The following is a 21,350-nucleotide window of genomic DNA, read 5'->3' as shown; positions in this document are numbered from 1 at the left end:
GGGGAGCCGTATAAACGGAATCCATTAGCGCTGTGCGTGATACCTTTTAATGTGGAGCTTAGGTACCTCCCGATATTTTTTCTCTTTGTTGCTTTTCGCTCACGTGCATAAAATCATACCAGTCGAATCTAATTTTATTTAAAATATTGATCAGCAGCACTCTGATCAGTGCACTGCTCAGTATTGGCAAACGATTGACATGGTAATGTACGCGTTCACAATACAAAACCTGTAACATTACTTACTTCACGCAGCGACGAAGACGAGCGCCGGCCTCTCCGAGTCATCCTTGTGACCGGATCAAGCGGGCTGCTCGGACATCATGTGGTACGCGAGCTTCAGGATCATCCAGATGTGCAGGAGATCCGCCTCTTCGACATCAAGCCCTTCGAGAATGCATTGGGTGAGCTGCTAAACTTGTACTAAAGAAAATATATGCATGAGCGCTGGTAAACCGGAGGATAGATATAGCTTTATTTGTCAACATTAAGCTAGTTGCTCAGGTAGAAAAGCGCTTGCTTCAAAATAGCCATTTTATTATATCAGCAGCTAGAGGGTCTTCAGGAATTGCAAAAAGGGACGGGACGAGTAAGGGAAGTCTGAGAAGATATGGTTGTTAGGCATATGTAGAGGTAACGCTCAAGATTCACTTGGAATGCAGGGCATTAACTTTGAGCTTAGGTTCCTCGGGAGTGGTCCATGGAGCTATTGGGATGCGTGTGGGATGTTTTATGAAGTTCGTGAAGTGTCACAGATAATGATTTGGTTTGGTTTGTGCGGTTTAACGTCCCAAAGCAACTCAGGCTATGAGAGACGCCGTAGTGGAGGACACCGAAAATTTCGACCACCTGGGGTTCTTTAACGTGCACTGACATCGCACAGCACACGTTCGCCTTGATTTTCGCCTCCATCGAAAAGCTGCCGCCAAAGCCAGGATTCGATCTTGTTTCCTTAGGAACAGTAGCCGAGCGCCGTAACCACTGCGCCACCCCGGTGGGGCACACAGAAAGCTATCGGCCTTCTGAGAAAGTCAGGAACCAGTTTTTCTTTGTCTCCTGAGCAGTCAGTATCCAGCCCATGGCGCTTGAAGATTAGATATGATCAAGAATTGTGTGAAGCTGTTTAGTGTGCCTTCAGTCTGCAGTGTACACAAAAGCCTGCTGCTTTTTGCTTCCATGCTTTAGATGTTTGTCCGCAGACGGAAGAGAGCAACTCAGACAATGGTCGCACAACGTATCGGTCGCACCTCAAATGGTTCTTCTGTTCCCGATGTCGACAGACGTATTATTGATAACAGTGATACGATGCGATAGTACGACTCACTTTGTGTCACCTTGATCACATTGCATTGTACTTTATTTATTTATGCTTCGGCACATTCGTTTCATTTTTGCTGTTACGCAATGCACCCAAACTGAACCTCATGGAGGAAACCTTGTTCTGCCATTCTTCTTGCTGTTGCTGTTAAATGTAGTGCAGGTACGCTGCCGTGCTCGAGATCACCCTAACTAAAACACGCAGGGCACCTGATGCTCAAGAAGACCAGACAAGTTGTGGCCAGCGTATGCGACGCTAAAGCTCTGAAAGAGGCCGTTCGGGGTGCTAACGCAGTGATTCACTGTGCGGCACTGGTACCAACGACTGTGATGGAAGACGAAGACGCATTCGAGAGGATCAACGTAAAAGGTATCGGCGTTCGCCCACCCGCAGCCCTTACTGAAACTGGTTCATCAATTGTATTTCTTATCGCCTTGCGCAAGTAAACTTGCGCATCTTCCCTGCACTCACCTATGGGGCTGAAACGTGGAGCGTAAGGTAAAGAGTTTTAGTTAAGCCAATCGAGGACAACGCAGAACGCTATGGAAAGAAAAATGGTAGTTCAACGTTAAAACACACGAAGCGTTCAGAGTGGGTAAGAAAAATAACTCGGATTAATCACATTCTAGTGGAAATCAAGAAGTAATGGGCGTGGGCAGGGCACGTAGTGCATAGATAGGACGAATGATGGAAGATGTTCGCTTAGGTTAACAAATTAGATTCCAAGGGAAGGAAAGCGTAGCAGTGGCCGGCGGAAAGTTAGGTGGGCGGATGAGGTTAAGAAGCTCGCTGGGGTCAGGTGGTTGCAGCTAGCACAGGACCGGGTTAAGTGGAGAAATATGGGAGAGGCCTACGCCCTGCAGTTGGTATAATGCGGCTGCTGATTACGACAACGATAACAGCTTGAGGGACATTTCTTTCCGAGGACGACAACGATGATGATGACAATTAAGATGATGAAAACATGTGACAAAGCATTTTCTTGATTTTAAATGGAACGGCGTCCATCTACGAGTATCTGAAATTGCTTTCTCGATAGTTTACAAAAAGGGCGTCTTTTCTTTTCAACCTCCTGGGCTTTGATTTCTAGCTAGCTTTACACCAGTCCGTCCACGAAACAGTGTTCCAGGTGTTCAGAGCCGGATTTGGCCTAGATTTATCTGTGATGTCATCTAGCAAAAACACAATACGAGCAAAAATACAAATGGTTGAACATTTGGTGCGCTTAGACTTCTCCATTTCTCTCGCATGTATCCTCATTCATGCTTCGGCGGCTCTTAGAACACACACATAGAATATATTGCCACGTAGTCGTTTAGGCCCGTAACCAGAAGGTTGGTTTTAATAGGGGTTGACCTAGTAGGCACAGAAGAGCAGGGTATAAAAAGCACCGAGTGACAGCCGCCGACTTCAGCCTCTTCTCGAACGCCACGGGGCCACTTCTTCGAGTCCGCGCACGAGACTCTCAATGAGCAGCCGCCTAGCGGCTGCTGTTGCACACGCTACAATATTGGGTTGGAGACACCTTATTTCAACCTGATAGAATAATATTACTCTTATTTTTGAGCATCGTGTATTGTGTCGACGATGAAACGGTAAAACATACAATTGATCGCAGTTGCCTTCGACAAATTGCAGAAAGTGCAGAAAAAAAGCCTGAGAGACAGTTATCTGAATGTTTGTGTTTGTTTCACTATACAGTGTAACAGTTCAGGTGCCAGGCGGCCATGAAAAACTACAAAGGACTCGCGACCATGCTATTCAAGTCACTTTTCAAATAATAACGAAATTTTTAAGAATCTCGAATTGTATATAATTCAAAGGGAACAGGAATGCAGAGCTCATCCATGATTCCCTATGGGGAGATTGTAGTGGTCTCTTGAGAAATTTTATTTCATTTAGCTCATGAACAGGTGCTGGGCAGTTATTTTATTTTTTTATATGACTTCACTCCTATCATGGACAAAGGGTTATTAAAGTGTCTCAACCATAAACAGAACATTAAAAGACTTCCGCTAATTTCTGCTGCAGCACTCGATTGAGTGAAATCAAATCCATGCAGCTGTTTCTACTGACGAATGCGCTGCAGGTTTGTGGCCTGTATCGTTATCGTAGTGGTCAGTAGTGAGAAGTGATGTGTTGTCCGGTAACGTGATCCAAGTTTCTGTTGTGTAGAAGGAGGGGACGAAGATCTGTACACTGTTTGAGAGAGGCAAGTAAGAATTTAGGGGAAGGCTCAGCACGCAGCAAGATGACTTGTCCGAGTCCCCTTCTCGAAACGTTGACTTGGGACCTAAGGTTGCCCATAAACCCTTTTTGTTTTTCGCTCGTTCCGCGTTTCTTTACCTAATGTTGTCTTGAAGTCGGGCCATCGGCTAAAAAAAAAGGGGGGGGGGGGGAGGAGGCGGTTATGTTAATCTCTGGGACTCCTGGTGGGATGGGTGTGAGTATTCTTGGTTCTTCGTATTTTCCCGTTACTGTCTTTTGCGTGGACCAGACTTGTATTGCAAGCTGGTTCGAGCAATGAGCTCACCGTCCCTTCTGCTTCAAGGTATCTACAGTGGTCTCTATGTGCAATTTCAAACAACAGGAACACAGAACGTGGTAGATGCCTGCCTGGAGGAGAACGTGCAGTACCTTGTTTGCACCGGAAGTGCGGGAGTCATCAAGGATGAAGAATCTCAGGATGGCAAGTTTCATCATGAGGGCCCCTATTCTGAAAGCAAGGCCAAAGTGGAAAGGATCATTTGCGAGGCCAGCGGGTGCGTTCTCAGGGACGGTAAGCGTTGCGAGAGGGCAGTTCTGCCCCAAAATTATTTCTGTTGTTTGGTGACATCCCCATCGGGGTGGTGCAGTGGTCAGACGCCTGACTACTATGCCGGAGTACCCGAGTTCGATCCCGACCGCGTCGGCTGCGTTTCGTTGGAGGCAAAACCGAAGAGGCGTCCGTGTGCTGTGCGATGCAAGCGCACGTTGAAGATCCCCATGTGGTCGAAATTACTCCGTAGCCCTCCACTACGGCTCTACTTTCTCTCTTTTTACTTTCATTCCCACCTTCCTCCCTTCCTTGACTAAGGTGTCCACAGAGATAAATGGGGCCAATAATGTGAAATTATTATTATTATTATTATTTGGCGACACGTTTTTTTTTTTAATTGGTTCACAGCAAGGGAAAGGCGAAATATCTGTCACACTTGCTCCGTGGACACCTGTACCGCGCCGTATGGGAAGGGATGAGGGTGGCAGTGAAAGTGGAAAGAGAGAAAGGGGAGCCGTAGCAGAGGGCTGCAGAGTAATTTCGACCACCTGGGGATATTTAACGTGCGCTGACATCGCACAGCACAAGGACGCCACTTCGTTTCGCCTCCATCAAAACGCAGTCGCCGTGGTCGGGTTCGAGCCCGGGAACTCCGGACAGTAGTCTGATGTCTTACCAGTGCACCACCCCGGCGGGGGCACGTGTTTCAGACAGGATGCCTTTTAGCGTCCAAGCTAACTGTCCTCTGAAAGAAGAACAGCGCTGTTGTTGTGGCTGTTGGAAGAAGGCAAAGAAAATGCGCGGGCCTGCTACCGGCTCTGTATCTGGGCCACCTCCGCTGCCTCGTGCGGACAGAAGAGAAAATAAAGAAAAAGAAGAGGGAGAGATAGACGCGCGCTGCTACAGCCGTTGTCCACCACCTAAACGGTGGCGGGTGCAGTGACGGCCTACAACAGAAAAATTCAGTGGCAGACAAGTCCCCGATGCAAGCGGCGATGGTGTCCGGCTGCAGCGCTCCCATTCAGACGCCCAGACAAATACGACGAAATTCCTGTGCAGCTTCTGAATATTTAACCGTGAACAGTGCAACACCTGCATAAAATACCAGGGCTTATTGATAAAGAACAAGTTGCAAATTGCCTTGTAAAAATAGGTAGATAGGTAGGTAGGTAGGTAGGTAGGTAGGTAGGTAGGTAGGTAGGTAGGTAGGTAGGTAGATAGATAGATAGATAGATAGATAGATAGATAGATAGATAGATAGATAGATAGATAGATAGATAGATAGATAGATAGATAGATAGATAGATAGATAGATAGATAGATAGATAGATAGATAGATTAGATAGATAGATAGATAGATAGATAGATAGATAGATAGATAGATAGATAGATAGATAGATAGATAGATAGATAGATAGATAGATAGATAGATAGATAGATAGATAGATAGATAGATAGATAGATAGATAGATAGATAGATAGATAGATAGATAGACAGATAGATAGATAGATAGACAGATAGATAGATAGACAGATAGATAGATAGATAGATAGATAGATAGATAGATAGATAGATAGATAGATAGATAGATAGATAGATAGATAGATAGATAGATAGATAGGATAGGTAGGTAGGTAGGTAGGTAGGTAGGTAGGTAGGTAGGTAGGTAGGTAGGTAGGTAGGTAGGTAGGTAGGTAGGTAGGTAGGTAGGTAGGTAGGTAGGTAGGTAGGTAGGTAGGTAGGTAGGTAGGTAGGTAGGTAGGTAGGTAGGTAGGTAGGTAGGTAGGTAGGTAGGTAGGTAGGTAGGTAGGTAGGTAGGTAGGTAGGTAGGTAGGTAGGTAGGTAGGTAGGTAGGTAGGTAGGTAGGTAGGTAGGTAGGTAGGTAGGTAGGTAGGTAGGTAGGTAGGTAGGTAGGTAGGTAGGTAGGTAGGTAGGTAGGTAGGTAGGTAGGTAGGTAGGTAGGTAGGTAGGTAGGTAGGTAGGTAGGTAGGTAGGTAGGTAGGTAGGTAGGTAGGTAGGTAGGTAGGTAGGTAGGTAGGTAGGTAGGTAGGTAGGTAGGTAGGTAGGTAGGTAGGTAGGTAGGTAGGTAGGTAGGTAGGTAGGTAGGTAGGTAGGTAGGTAGGTAGGTAGGTAGGTAGGTAGGTAGGTAGGTAGGTAGGTAGGTAGGTAGGTAGGTAGGTAGGTAGGTAGGTAGGTAGGTAGGTAGGTAGGTAGGTAGGTAGGTAGGTAGGTAGGTAGGTAGGTAGGTAGGTAGGTAGGTAGGTAGGTAGGTAGGTAGGTAGGTAGGTAGGTAGGTAGGTAGGTAGGTAGGTAGGTAGGTAGGTAGGTAGGTAGGTAGGTAGGTAGGTAGGTAGGTAGGTAGGTAGGTAGGTAGGTAGGTAGGTAGGTAGGTAGGTAGGTAGGTAGGTAGGTAGGTAGGTAGGTAGGTAGGTAGGTAGGTAGGTAGGTAGGTAGGTAGGTAGGTAGGTAGGTAGGTAGGTAGGTAGGTAGGTAGGTAGGTAGGTAGGTAGGTAGGTAGGTAGGTAGGTAGGTAGGTAGGTAGGTAGGTAGGTAGGTAGGTAGGTAGGTAGGTAGGTAGGTAGGTAGGTAGGTAGGTAGGTAGGTAGGTAGGTAGGTAGGTAGGTAGGTAGGTAGGTAGGTAGGTAGGTAGGTAGGTAGGTAGGTAGGTAGGTAGGTAGGTAGGTAGGTAGGTAGGTAGGTAGGTAGGTAGGTAGGTAGGTAGGTAGGTAGGTAGGTAGGTAGGTAGGTAGGTAGGTAGGTAGGTAGGTAGGTAGGTAGGTAGGTAGGTAGGTAGGTAGGTAGGTAGGTAGGTAGGTAGGTAGGTAGGTAGGTAGGTAGGTAGGTAGGTAGGTAGGTAGGTAGGTAGGTAGGTAGGTAGGTAGGTAGGTAGGTAGGTAGGTAGGTAGGTAGGTAGGTAGGTAGGTAGGTAGGTAGGTAGGTAGGTAGGTAGGTAGGTAGGTAGGTAGGTAGGTAGGTAGGTAGGTAGGTAGGTAGGTAGGTAGGTAGGTAGGTAGGTAGGTAGGTAGGTAGGTAGGTAGGTAGGTAGGTAGGTAGGTAGGTAGGTAGGTAGGTAGGTAGGTAGGTAGGTAGGTAGGTAGGTAGGTAGGTAGGTAGGTAGGTAGGTAGGTAGGTAGGTAGGTAGGTAGGTAGGTAGGTAGGTAGGTAGGTAGGTAGGTAGGTAGGTAGGTAGGTAGGTAGGTAGGTAGGTAGGTAGGTAGGTAGGTAGGTAGGTAGGTAGGTAGGTAGGTAGGTAGGTAGGTAGGTAGGTAGGTAGGTAGGTAGGTAGGTAGGTAGGTAGGTAGGTAGGTAGGTAGGTAGGTAGGTAGGTAGGTAGGTAGGTAGGTAGGTAGGTAGGTAGGTAGGTAGGTAGGTAGGTAGGTAGGTAGGTAGGTAGGTAGGTAGGTAGGTAGGTAGGTAGGTAGGTAGGTAGGTAGGTAGGTAGGTAGGTAGGTAGGTAGGTAGGTAGGTAGGTAGGTAGGTAGGTAGGTAGGTAGGTAGGTAGGTAGGTAGGTAGGTAGGTAGGTAGGTAGGTAGGTAGGTAGGTAGGTAGGTAGGTAGGTAGGTAGGTAGGTAGGTAGGTAGGTAGGTAGGTAGGTAGGTAGGTAGGTAGGTAGGTAGGTAGGTAGGTAGGTAGGTAGGTAGGTAGGTAGGTAGGTAGGTAGGTAGGTAGGTAGGTAGGTAGGTAGGTAGGTAGGTAGGTAGGTAGGTAGGTAGGTAGGTAGGTAGGTAGGTAGGTAGGTAGGTAGGTAGGTAGGTAGGTAGGTAGGTAGGTAGGTAGGTAGGTAGGTAGGTAGGTAGGTAGGTAGGTAGGTAGGTAGGTAGGTAGGTAGGTAGGTAGGTAGGTAGGTAGGTAGGTAGGTAGGTAGGTAGGTAGGTAGGTAGGTAGGTAGGTAGGTAGGTAGGTAGGTAGGTAGGTAGGTAGGTAGGTAGGTAGGTAGGTAGGTAGGTAGGTAGGTAGGTAGGTAGGTAGGTAGGTAGGTAGGTAGGTAGGTAGGTAGGTAGGTAGGTAGGTAGGTAGGTAGGTAGGTAGGTAGGTAGGTAGGTAGGTAGGTAGGTAGGTAGGTAGGTAGGTAGGTAGGTAGGTAGGTAGGTAGGTAGGTAGGTAGGTAGGTAGGTAGGTAGGTAGGTAGGTAGGTAGGTAGGTAGGTAGGTAGGTAGGTAGGTAGGTAGGTAGGTAGGTAGGTAGGTAGGTAGGTAGGTAGGTAGGTAGGTAGGTAGGTAGGTAGGTAGGTAGGTAGGTAGGTAGGTAGGTAGGTAGGTAGGTAGGTAGGTAGGTAGGTAGGTAGGTAGGTAGGTAGGTAGGTAGGTAGGTAGGTAGGTAGGTAGGTAGGTAGGTAGGTAGGTAGGTAGGTAGGTAGGTAGGTAGGTAGGTAGGTAGGTAGGTAGGTAGGTAGGTAGGTAGGTAGGTAGGTAGGTAGGTAGGTAGGTAGGTAGGTAGGTAGGTAGGTAGGTAGGTAGGTAGGTAGGTAGGTAGGTAGGTAGGTAGGTAGGTAGGTAGGTAGGTAGGTAGGTAGGTAGGTAGGTAGGTAGGTAGGTAGGTAGGTAGGTAGGTAGGTAGGTAGGTAGGTAGGTAGGTAGGTAGGTAGGTAGGTAGGTAGGTAGGTAGGTAGGTAGGTAGGTAGGTAGGTAGGTAGGTAGGTAGGTAGGTAGGTAGGTAGGTAGGTAGGTAGGTAGGTAGGTAGGTAGGTAGGTAGGTAGGTAGGTAGGTAGGTAGGTAGGTAGGTAGGTAGGTAGGTAGGTAGGTAGGTAGGTAGGTAGGTAGGTAGGTAGGTAGGTAGGTAGGTAGGTAGGTAGGTAGGTAGGTAGGTAGGTAGGTAGGTAGGTAGGTAGGTAGGTAGGTAGGTAGGTAGGTAGGTAGGTAGGTAGGTAGGTAGGTAGGTAGGTAGGTAGGTAGGTAGGTAGGTAGGTAGGTAGGTAGGTAGGTAGGTAGGTAGGTAGGTAGGTAGGTAGGTAGGTAGGTAGGTAGGTAGGTAGGTAGGTAGGTAGGTAGGTAGGTAGGTAGGTAGGTAGGTAGGTAGGTAGGTAGGTAGGTAGGTAGGTAGGTAGGTAGGTAGGTAGGTAGGTAGGTAGGTAGGTAGGTAGGTAGGTAGGTAGGTAGGTAGGTAGGTAGGTAGGTAGGTAGGTAGGTAGGTAGGTAGGTAGGTAGGTAGGTAGGTAGGTAGGTAGGTAGGTAGGTAGGTAGGTAGGTAGGTAGGTAGGTAGGTAGGTAGGTAGGTAGGTAGGTAGGTAGGTAGGTAGGTAGGTAGGTAGGTAGGTAGGTAGGTAGGTAGGTAGGTAGGTAGGTAGGTAGGTAGGTAGGTAGGTAGGTAGGTAGGTAGGTAGGTAGGTAGGTAGGTAGGTAGGTAGGTAGGTAGGTAGGTAGGTAGGTAGGTAGGTAGGTAGGTAGGTAGGTAGGTAGGTAGGTAGGTAGGTAGGTAGGTAGGTAGGTAGGTAGGTAGGTAGGTAGGTAGGTAGGTAGGTAGGTAGGTAGGTAGGTAGGTAGGTAGGTAGGTAGGTAGGTAGGTAGGTAGGTAGGTAGGTAGGTAGGTAGGTAGGTAGGTAGGTAGGTAGGTAGGTAGGTAGGTAGGTAGGTAGGTAGGTAGGTAGGTAGGTAGGTAGGTAGGTAGGTAGGTAGGTAGGTAGGTAGGTAGGTAGGTAGGTAGGTAGGTAGGTAGGTAGGTAGGTAGGTAGGTAGGTAGGTAGGTAGGTAGGTAGGTAGGTAGGTAGGTAGGTAGGTAGGTAGGTAGGTAGGTAGGTAGGTAGGTAGGTAGGTAGGTAGGTAGGTAGGTAGGTAGGTAGGTAGGTAGGTAGGTAGGTAGGTAGGTAGGTAGGTAGGTAGGTAGGTAGGTAGGTAGGTAGGTAGGTAGGTAGGTAGGTAGGTAGGTAGGTAGGTAGGTAGGTAGGTAGGTAGGTAGGTAGGTAGGTAGGTAGGTAGGTAGGTAGGTAGGTAGGTAGGTAGGTAGGTAGGTAGGTAGGTAGGTAGGTAGGTAGGTAGGTAGGTAGGTAGGTAGGTAGGTAGGTAGGTAGGTAGGTAGGTAGGTAGGTAGGTAGGTAGGTAGGTAGGTAGGTAGGTAGGTAGGTAGGTAGGTAGGTAGGTAGGTAGGTAGGTAGGTAGGTAGGTAGGTAGGTAGGTAGGTAGGTAGGTAGGTAGGTAGGTAGGTAGGTAGGTAGGTAGGTAGGTAGGTAGGTAGGTAGGTAGGTAGGTAGGTAGGTAGGTAGGTAGGTAGGTAGGTAGGTAGGTAGGTAGGTAGGTAGGTAGGTAGGTAGGTAGGTAGGTAGGTAGGTAGGTAGGTAGGTAGGTAGGTAGGTAGGTAGGTAGGTAGGTAGGTAGGTAGGTAGGTAGGTAGGTAGGTAGGTAGGTAGGTAGGTAGGTAGGTAGGTAGGTAGGTAGGTAGGTAGGTAGGTAGGTAGGTAGGTAGGTAGGTAGGTAGGTAGGTAGGTAGGTAGGTAGGTAGGTAGGTAGGTAGGTAGGTAGGTAGGTAGGTAGGTAGGTAGGTAGGTAGGTAGGTAGGTAGGTAGGTAGGTAGGTAGGTAGGTAGGTAGGTAGGTAGGTAGGTAGGTAGGTAGGTAGGTAGGTAGGTAGGTAGGTAGGTAGGTAGGTAGGTAGGTAGGTAGGTAGGTAGGTAGGTAGGTAGGTAGGTAGGTAGGTAGGTAGGTAGGTAGGTAGGTAGGTAGGTAGGTAGGTAGGTAGGTAGGTAGGTAGGTAGGTAGGTAGGTAGGTAGGTAGGTAGGTAGGTAGGTAGGTAGGTAGGTAGGTAGGTAGGTAGGTAGGTAGGTAGGTAGGTAGGTAGGTAGGTAGGTAGGTAGGTAGGTAGGTAGGTAGGTAGGTAGGTAGGTAGGTAGGTAGGTAGGTAGGTAGGTAGGTAGGTAGGTAGGTAGGTAGGTAGGTAGGTAGGTAGGTAGGTAGGTAGGTAGGTAGGTAGGTAGGTAGGTAGGTAGGTAGGTAGGTAGGTAGGTAGGTAGGTAGGTAGGTAGGTAGGTAGGTAGGTAGGTAGGTAGGTAGGTAGGTAGGTAGGTAGGTAGGTAGATACTTAGGGGTTCCGCTTATGGCTTACCTTGACAGTGAACAGTATTAGAGAGGGCAAACTAAAGAGATAAAGACAAATCTGAAAAGTGGAGAGGGACCAGTTTAGTTTATGGGGTTTAACTTCCCAAAGCAACTCGGGCTATGAGACACGCCGTAGTGGAGGACTCCAGAATTTCGACCACCTGGGGTTCTTTCAGTGCAGTTAAAAAACCCCAGGTGGTCGCAAATTCTGAAGTCCTCCCCTACGGCGTCTCTCATAGCCTGAGTTTCTTTGGGACGTTAAACCCCATAAACTAAACTTAACTAGACCCTCTTCACTCTTCAGATTTGTCCTTTGTCTCTTTAGTTTGCCCTCTCTAATACTGTTCACTGTCAAGGTAAGCCTTAAGCGGAACCCCCTAGTACCTATCTGATGTCGTCGTCCAACGTACACTGGCAAACCGTTCAGGCGTAGGCCACCTTCCATGCCAAAGTCCGAGGCATTTCGACCAGTTAACTCCACAAGCTTGGCATGTGCCCCCTTATCATCGCTTAATACAGAGACGTCGTCTGCATACGCTAACAAGCCAAGCCCTGGTTTGTGAAACACTTTTCATAATTCCCCTTGTCTACCGTGAGGATTCCGCTAGTGAGAGACACTGCGCATTTCCTTTCCTCTAAATGAATTATATAGGAACGCCGATGAACTTTGATGTGGTCAATGAAATGCTGGTTGTGTTCGACTAGGGGCGCACCATGTACCGTCAAGACAGGTCATGAAGTCATCAGGCGATTCATGCATATATGAAGCTGACCCCTCCGGTCGTCCGATCCAGGCGTCCGTGCAGCGCCTTTGATTTGACCCTTCCTCGAACGCCACACCACACAGAAAACAAAAGCAGACCCATATGTGTAGTTTTTACACAGAAAACAGGAGCAGACCCATATGTTTTGCCTCAAGCAAACTACTGTGTATTGTTCTATAGTGTATATATTTCTATTTTTATTTTTATCTGCCCCTTCTTTTCTCCCTACCGCTCACCTCTGATGTCCTCTACCCCTTCCTCGTTATCCCTTTATTTCCGCCACCCCAGTTAAAGTGCTTCAGATATCAGATAGCAGATACCGGGGCTGGCAAACATCTTTCCTTTCTTTTGTATATAAATAAAATAACCACTACCACCACCACCACCACAATATGCCTAGGAGGCTTGCGTACAGCCGGCATCAGCGACGTTTGAAATATATTTACAGGATAGAAAAGGTACAGTATCTGTTGTTGTGGCTGTAGGAAGACAGAAAAAAAATGCACGGGCCTGCTACTGGCTCTGTAGCTGAGCCACTTCTGCTGCCTCGTGCGGATAGAGGTGTGAAAGTAAAGAAGAAAGAAAGGGAAGAAGAGGAAGACGCGCGCCGCAACTGCCGTTGTTCACCATCTTAGCGGCGGCGGGTGCAATGACGGCCTATAACAGGTAAAATTCGGTGCCAGTCTAGCCCTCGCCACAATCTTATTTTTTATTTTATTTATAGGAAGGGAAAGGCTTGGTAACTGTCTCACTTGTTTTCTGTGGACACCGCAACCACGCCGTAAGGGAAGGGAGGAAGGTGGGAGTGAAAGTGGAAAGAGAGAAGGAGGAGCCGTAGTGGAGGGCTACGGATAATTTCGACCACCTGGGGATCTTTAACGTGCGCTGACATCGCACAGCACACGGACGCCTCTTCGTTTCGGCGCCATAATCGGCGTTGACCTACCAGTCCCAGCCTCGTAGGGGAGTGAGGTGGTGAAGGGTGGCTGATCCTGGCCCTGATTGGGCTGGAACAGGTAGGTCACCGCCGCTTGCGGCGGAGGCTAGCCTGCCACCAAATTTTATTTTTTGTAAGCCGTCATTTCACCCGCCACTGCTTCGGTGGTGGACGACGGCTGTTGTTTCGGCGCGCGTCTTTCTCTTCCTATTGTTTTTCTCTCTTTTCTATTTTCTCTTCTGTCCGCACGAGGTAGCGGAGGTGGCACACAATGGAAGGGTGGCAGTTTCTGGCCCTACGGGGCTGGGGCGTTAGGTCAACGCCGCGTGTGGCTGGGGCTAGCCATCCACCAAATTTTTGTCTGTTGTAGGCCGTCATTGCACCCGCCACCGCTTAGGTGGTGGACGACGGCTGTCGCTGCGCACCTTTCTCTCGCTGTTCTTTTTCTTTCCTTCTGTACTTTCTCTCTTCTGTCTGCGCGAGGCAGCGGAGGCGGTGCATGACCCGGGTTCGAACCCGACCTCGGCGGCTGCGTTTCGATGGAGGCGAAACGAAGAGGCGTCCGTGTGCTGTGCGATGTCAGCGCACGTTAAAGATCCCCAGGTGGTCGAAATTGCTCCGTAGCCCTCCACTACGGCTCCTCATTCTCTCTTTCCACTTTCACTCCCACCTTCCTTCTTTCCCTTACGGCGCGGTTGAGGTGTCCACAGAAAACAGTGAGACAGTTACCGCGCCTTTCCCTTCCTATAAATCAATCAATCAATCAGGTGGCGCACCGCTACAGCCGAGGTGGCTCAGCTTTTTTCTCTCCCTCTTCCTTTTCTTCCTTCTCTATTTTCTCTTCTGTCTGCACGAAGCAGCGGAGGTGGCTCAGCTACAGAGCCAGTAGCAGGCCCGTACATTTTCCTTTCCTTCTTCCTACAGCCACAGCAGGTGGTTGAAACGAAGAGGCGTCCGTGTGCTGTGCGATGTCAGCGCACGTTAAAGATCCCCAGGTGGTCGAAATTACTCCGTAGCCCTCCACTACGGCTCCTCTTTCTCTTTTTCCACTTTCACTCCCACCTTCCTCCCTTCCCTTACGGCGCGGTTGCGGTGTCCACAGAAAACAAGTGAGACAGTTACCGCGCCTTTCCCTTCCTATAAATAAATCAGTTTTCAGCTACAGAGCCAGTAGGAGGCCCGTGCATTTTCTTTTCCTTCTTCCTGCAGCCACAACAGTGGAGGTGGCTCTGCTACAGGGCCAGTAGCAGGCCCGTGCATTTTCTTTTCCTTCTTCCTATAGCCACCACAACAGCCCCGTAGGGCCAAGAACAGCCACCCTTCACCAGCTCCCCCGCACAGTATGTCACAATTATCTGCTGACATATGTACCATACAGCTTAAAAAGTGGAAGGATGAAGTGAAAGAAGAGAGGGAGATAGAGGTGGCGTAGTGGAGGGCTGCGATCCACCGTGCTTTAATGGCTTTCGCCTTATTGCACTTTAGGGGTCCAAAGTGCCCTCTAGATCTTCTTTAGCTGACTTCTCAACTAGGCGTCTATTTGGCCCCATTGAGCGATAAGGTAATTCGGCGACGGAGACTAAGCCGGCTGCACTGTAGTGCAAAAAAAAATTGCACTCATGCCCACAGTACGCAAATTCACGCGCACAAGTGTAATTCCTCTTACTTATATGCCCGAAAATAGGTTGTGCCATGCGATGATACTACACTGTACGTGTGTTACTAAATCTACTGGTTAAATAATCCCAGGTGGCCGAAATTTCCGGAGTCATCCACTACGGCGTGTCTCATAGCCTGAGTCGCTTTGGGACGTTAAACCCACAAACAAAACAACTAAATCTAGTGTAGTTATACTAAGCCGCAATATTTGTGGTTTTATTATCAGTGTGATACCATAATCTTTCGCGTACATTCCGAGAAAAAGCTGCGACAGTATTGTGTCATGAAATTATCTCATTGGTTGAGAGGCGTGATGCTACATACCCCGCCTGCCAATAAGCTCTCGGCCATGTCACGTGAACATGTGACGTCATGAATTCGATCAATGACGTAATTAGGATGCCAACTTGGTCAGCGGTTTGGCTGCTGCAGCGAAAAAAACAGAATTGTGCAGAGATCAGATTTCGTCCATAGGATGGCAAGCTCCACCCAACAATATTAATAAGTGCGCATGAAGAAAGGAAACAATCTTAATCACAAGAAAATGCCAAGAAATGGCATAAAACATTAAAGTAATAAACTGAATGTCCATTTTATTGCCATCGCATTTTACTTTATGAAGCGATTTAGGAAGCGATGAAGGGGCACCGATCAGTTGATCAACGGTGCAATAAAAGAAAGGAACGAAAGAGATCAGACTAGCACCGCATTCCACTCCTCACGCGCGTCACCACGCCAGCCTGGTTCGGTTGTGCTGTGTATTTTGCAGCTGGCCCTCCGCCATGGCGCAGGCAGTACAGCAGTGATGTCAAATGAGGCTATATGTGCCGCAATCTTCTGTTCGGTATGCAGCCCACCTTCTTCGCAGCAACATGTGGCAAGCAACGAAAGCCCCTTTCGGGTAACACCACGTGGCTCTTACAATGCTCACGGGTGGTACCCGCAAGAAAGACGTGCTCCGTTGGTCACTGCTAGGCGCGAGAATGGAAATTAAATACATAATTTCCGTATTGTTATTTCCTTTGCTAAACGCAATACGAGAAATTGATCTGCACTTTTGGTATCTTCTTTCAACGGCTCATTAGGTGTACACCCAGGTTTATTTCTTCTCTTTAGTCTGAATATGGTATTTGTCGTGCAGGTGTCCATCGGCTGCGCACTTTCGTGGCGCGTCTGCTGCCGCTGTACGGAGAGCTGGACCACGCCTTCATTGGTTCGTACATAAAGTGGTCGAGGAAGACGTTCAACACTCTGTTTAGACTCGGACCGGGGTTTCAGGTAAGCTTTCTAAAAATTCCGCTCAATTACCTAATTCACAGCGGCGGAAAAACATTTACCTTAACTTCGCTTTATTTGCTCTTAATCGCATAAAACGCATTGCAGGGGAAGTGGTGGGAAATGCAAAAAAAAAAGAAAATTTATAAAGAAAACGAAGGACATAAAAGAAAGAAAATAATTTCAGCCGAAAGGTCCTCATTGTGAATGTAAGCACACTTTATTTGTTTACCTAACTTATATGTGAGTAGTGCGGCCTTAGTTTCAAGGGTTAGGCAAGGGTACTGTACGTAATACAGATGACACAAAAAGATAAGATGGCATCATATAGATAGTCAACGCCAGTTTATAGAGCTTTCAGCGTAGAACTGGGCTCCGAAGGGATTAAAGTTATCAAGACTGTGAACCTATTTGCCCTTGACATTTATTTTTAATAGCACGCACGAGAGCGGCTTAGTGAAGGAGCATTAGGACAATTATTTTGTGTGGGCTAGGACAAGACATGCAGTGATATTTTTACAGATATGTACTGCCAATGAGTACTTGTGTACTGAGCCAGAACACTGAACGCATAAAAGTTGAGGGGGGGGGGGGGACACCCCTAGTTAAAGGCTTGTTTGCCTCTCTACTTGCGAACCCTCGGTCGTCTACATTCGTTTCGCTACTCGTTTAGTCATTACAGTTTACTGCGTGAATATACTATCCCACGCACGCATGCACATCACCACACAGCCGTAAGAAACGTTTTTATGTGGAACGCCAACCAACATAGATATGAATTCCCGCTTTAAAACAAAGCCTTGCGAACGTGCCTGCGCTGCCTTGGTTCTGTGCTTTCCGACGCCAATCTTACCACTTCTTAACCATTAAACGTCGCCTTGGGGAGAGTTTAAAGTGAGAGTGAAACAAGAAAAAGGATAGCAGGCGGCGATTGAAGGGCTTCGTTATAAATTCGGACAACTGGTAACGTGCACCGAAGTCGCACATTACACGAGTGCCTTAAGAGCTTCGCCTCCGGCGATGAAGTCACCGTTCCCAGTGTAAGCTAAAAGTAGCAGCTTCCACCGAAAGCTGACAGAGATACTGAAAGTAGTGAAGGGAAAGGGAGCAACAAGATTTTTAACGTGAGAGCATTAAAAGTCGCGTTCTGCAGAAAATATGAGTCCGGTTTGTCGCTGTTTACATTGCGAGAAAAAAATCACGGGTATGTCTCTGTGGCTGGCAAGGGCCATTGCCGGACGCTGATTGGTTGTCGGTTTTCGCGAAGTCACTAAACCCCATGAAATGGCAGGAGCTGTCAACTCAGGCGGTTGGTGGGAGCGCCGTTGGGAATTAGGCCCTCCAGGATACTTGGATCCCAGAGCCTGCAGCCACGCTACGTCTATGCCACACAGACATGTTCATACGGTGGGGTTAAAGCGAGGATTTGTACTTATGTCGGGTTGTTTTTCACAATTTGTCGGAGCTTATCACTCCATGCTAATGAGTACATATATGGTATAATGGAGGCACCAACCAATGTATTATTGATTGGATGGGTAGCAGAGTACATGAATTCGAGCATGGATCCGCAAGAGGGAAGCTTAGACGGGAGCCAATAGCGTTGCACACGCGATACCTTTAAAGATGGAACTCAGTGTCCTCAAAATTTGTTTTACCGTGTAGATTGTGAAACTAAGCAATCGTCACAACTATCACAATTTCACGTGACCAGTCCGTTTTGCAACTTCTTACTGAGAACTGGTAGATTGTATTCGTATTCTTTCATTTTGTCAATGTGAGTTCTTGTAAGCATAGAACGAGGTCTATATAAGTGTTATGTGGCTAACTTTACGGCCAAAAACGCACAAAAATATACCGTGAGGCATCCAAATGCACTCTTTTTCCTTGATATTAGCGGTAATAAACTGTTATTTTGAGACAAATAAAGCGGCGAGGCGAAATATAAACTGTACGTATTGTACTTAACCGGTATACAGCAAAGGCTCGCAATGCGAGTTAGCATTTTCGTATTTAAAATGTCGAGAATATTTTATACGTGGCACAACTGGTTAGAATAAAGTTTTGTTGCAAAAAAACTGGACATTTTTGTCTTACGGTAACTTCATTGAACAAATATTTAGCATTTTAAACTATCAAATCAAATCTATGATAAGGTCAGCGACACATGCATGTCGATAAAATTGAGTGCCGGCACGATTGTCTCGATCCCAGATAGTTGTTGCTAGTGGCGTGTAAGTGCATTTTTACGAGCTCCGCTAGCTGCTGTGTATTATATACCACTTTTGCTCACGATTGTACGGTACCTGTGTCATAATGTAGCGTATCTGGTTCAGTATGCAAAGTCCCCAGGCTTGATTCCCATCACATCCTAAATTTTCTTTCGCGAATTTCCTTTGCCTAACATTCATATCCTAACTGTGTGAAAGCCTTGTTCCTATAGCTTGTAATTGCAATTAATTATTCAGTGCATTATCGCTTGAAATTACACCACTTCACGGGTGACGTTAATCATTTCCGACAAATGCCGATTCTTTCTGCACTCGCCAAGACCTGGGCTGAACGTGAAATGTAACACTTTCGCGTTGAAGCTACGGAAAACTATAACTTGTACACTTACGTATACCTTCAAGGGCCACTGTCCAGGGAAGGCCCTTTTAAGCAAAGGAGCCCAGTGTTTCGATCAGGTACCGGAGATAGTCTGTGCAAAATGCTACAGTGACACGCGCGCCGCAAAGCATCGAAAATACAATTCAAAGCTCTCTCATGCTCTCCTTTGGGAAGCCAGCTTCCCCGTTTCCTGCGCTGGCCCGACGGGCCCCAGTAATGACGTACGTACCGCGAACGACGTCCATTGGTCCGTCTCGCTGACTGACGGGAGAAGGATGGGTGTCTACCGCTCGCAGCGCGCTTTTCCCTCGCCACAGCCAGACTGAATCCAGCGGCGCGCGCCCCTCGACCGTTTTTTTTTTTTTCGCGCTCGCGGAGAGCCACGCCCCACCTCCCGCCAAACGCGGGGGAAGAAGGGGAATTTGTATTGCGGAGGCTAGACGACCTCGGGCAGGAAAGTGAAAAACCTTTGCGAGGGAACGGAAGGAGAGAGGCATGACAGAATCGGGTGATTGCGGTGGGTGTAACTGCGTTATTAGTTACTCTTTTCAAAAACATTTTGCGGCCTTGCGTTCTAGGGGCGAAGTCTCACAGTCACCGGGGAAGAAAATATTTTCGACCGGAGGGTGGACAGTGGGCCTTTCAGTGCCACATCAGTTTTCTCAGGCACTATACGTACTACATCTCTCCCCGATACTTCGGGGAATATGTCATATGTTGGCGATCGTGTCTCGCTCTCCCCTTGTACTTCCATGCAGTGCATTTACGCTGGCAACGCTGCTGCTTTCCACGTGCGCGCGCTGGATGCGCTGTGCGAGGATGCGACGCTCTCCGGCCGCTGTCTAGTTGCCTGCGATGACACACCCTTGGACGGCATCGATTTCCTGAGACCCCTCGTAGAAGGACACGGAATCCGAATCTACAGGCGTCCTGTCCCCTATCGTGTAATGATGGCGGCAGCGCAGTGCACGTTGGGTGTCGTGCGGGTGATCGCACCTGTGTTTCCCAGCGTTCGAAAACTTGTGCTGCCGAAGCCGTCAGACGTCCGCTACATCTATAAGGGAGCCATGTTGGACGACGGTGAGGCTAGGGAGATTCTCGCCTGGCTTCCACGGTACTCTTTGGAGGAGACGGTCCGACTCTCCCGCTCATTCTATGATAAGCTGTGACAGCAGTATTGCAAAGTGCGCCGCTTATATTTGTTCATGTGGTGGTCTACGCTGAGTAAAATGTACATACTGAGAATGGGATCCGGTAAAAACGTCCCCGGAGCAAATGTCCCCGAAAAAAATGTCCTCAGACAGAAAGTTCCTATTAACGAAGTAGGAAAAAATTGTCCCCGAACGGGGCTGAAGTCTTGCGCTGCAATATGTAGACTGCGTTTCCCCGTGGCGAGCTGCAATGATGAATGGTGCATGTTAATATAAACTTTATTACAGTGGTTTCACCTGTCGGCTTAGAATTGACCGCGGACATCGAGCTGATGCGGGCATTCATAGCAAAAAAAAAAAAAATGGCAGCGGTATTACAGCGACAGTGCCTCATCTTCGCTTTGCTTGCGGGGAAAAGGCAAGCTGACCACCGGCTTTACCGGAGAAGCTTGGAGCGACGCCTTAATATGGCCAATATGCTCGACCGGTTAAGCCTCGTCCTGTTTATACCATCATCACCTTTATCGCAATTTTACACCATCATCAGAAGAACGGTTGAACCTCGTCACCAGAAGGTATGAAAAGTAATTCTTGTGACGTCTTCTGCTTTGGGCGGTTCCCTGAGAGTGCCATACGCCGATCCTCTTGTACCTTTCTCAGTGGGCAGCATTTAGACCTGCCTTATGTGATTGCTTAACGAGTTGCGGAGCTCGGAACCTCGCAACGTATAAAGAGCCAGATAGCTCTTTCACCATGTTTTTACTCTGTTTTTGTAAACATTTCGGGCCCCCAGAGGACGCAGGTTCCAAATGATTATTACATTTAACTCAAAGCCAAGAAAAATTTGCATAAAATATGTTTATGTTTTCATGTGAGTTCTACTACTACTACTACTACTACTACTGAAAGAAATCACTTTTAGGGCCGATTTTGGCCTTAGGGACGTTTTTTCCTAGTTGTCACTTCTTCAAGGGCCGTTTCTTCCGGGGACGTTTTTTCCGGTGACGTATCTTCCGGGCACCTTTCTTCCGGAGACGTTTTTACCTACACCCACTAAGGATACCTATCAAATGATGAAAAACGAAAAATACACTTAGGTCATAAGCTTATCTTTGGTAACGTTTTTGCCACGACATAAGCTCTCCATTTGCCTGCATGAAATGGCGCTGCTGTATTGGACACAGGACTGCGTGAAACAGCTGTCATTACTTGCTGGTAGGACTAGAAAGAGCTGATGTACGAAACTCCCATACGTTATAACCTAAGGTCCAGAATCCAACCAACTCGAAAGTCGTAGAGGAGTGGCGCAGCGCAAAAACGTTTTCCTGGAATGCTGGCCGGTATGACAAAGAAAGGAAACTATCTCCGCTTTAACTCCGCTTAAACCGGTTAAGCCATATGAAAACACCGTCTGGAATTATTTGGCGTTGTTTGACAGTTTTTCACTGAGACTGGCACGATGGTTGACAAAGTTTGACGGTATATATATATATATATATATATATATATATATATATATATATATATACCTGAAACAGAATGTCATTAATTGTAAGTTTGGAGGTCTGCCGACAAGTGAGAAAGCATATGCAGCTTTCCTCAAAACCAACCAACCTTTATTCCGGTGAAGACCACCGTCAAACTTTGTCAACCATCGTGCCAGTCTATATATATATATATATATATATATATATATATATATATATATATATATATATTTATAGAGAGAGAGAGAGAGAGAGAGATGGTTTCCTGTTCCAATCCATATTGCTAACTAGCCTTCAATATGAGTATGCGATGAAGCTTAACCGCTACACACATCACTGTTGCGCCACAGTTTTGATACGTAAG

The 21,350-nt window shown here is 47.4% G+C and overlaps 1 protein-coding gene across 1 annotated transcript; it reads left to right on the top strand.

Annotated features, from left to right (window-relative positions):
• Positions 1–213: 213 nt before the first annotated feature.
• On the top strand, positions 214–20,974 carry LOC146195360 (uncharacterized). Its single transcript, XM_084597792.1, has 5 exons — positions 214–403; positions 1,522–1,686; positions 3,908–4,096; positions 15,605–15,741; positions 19,107–20,974. Exons 2-5 carry the CDS (start codon positions 1,530–1,532, stop codon positions 19,515–19,517), a joined length of 894 nt encoding a protein of 297 aa, XP_084453918.1. The 5' UTR covers positions 214–403; positions 1,522–1,529; the 3' UTR covers positions 19,518–20,974.
• Positions 20,975–21,350: the final 376 nt, after the last annotated feature.

The sequence above is a fragment of the Amblyomma maculatum genome, chromosome 3 (assembly GCF_055883805.1).
Source record: "Amblyomma maculatum isolate TAMU_Amacu chromosome 3, ASM5588380v1, whole genome shotgun sequence".
NCBI lineage: Eukaryota > Metazoa > Arthropoda > Arachnida > Ixodida > Ixodidae > Amblyomma > Amblyomma maculatum.
This window is presented reverse-complemented; position numbering and strand designations above follow the sequence as displayed.

Excerpts from the sequence above, each read along its gene's own strand:
- LOC146195360 (XM_084597792.1), top strand. The coding sequence starts at position 1,530 with ATGCTCAAGAAGACCAGACAAGTTGTGGCCAGCGTATGCGACGCTAAA. Across the intron at positions 1,687-3,907 it reads CGAGAGGATCAACGTAAAAG|GAACACAGAACGTGGTAGAT; the intron begins GTATCGGCGTTC and ends TTCAAACAACAG. Across the intron at positions 4,097-15,604 it reads CGGGTGCGTTCTCAGGGACG|GTGTCCATCGGCTGCGCACT; the intron begins GTAAGCGTTGCG and ends TTTGTCGTGCAG.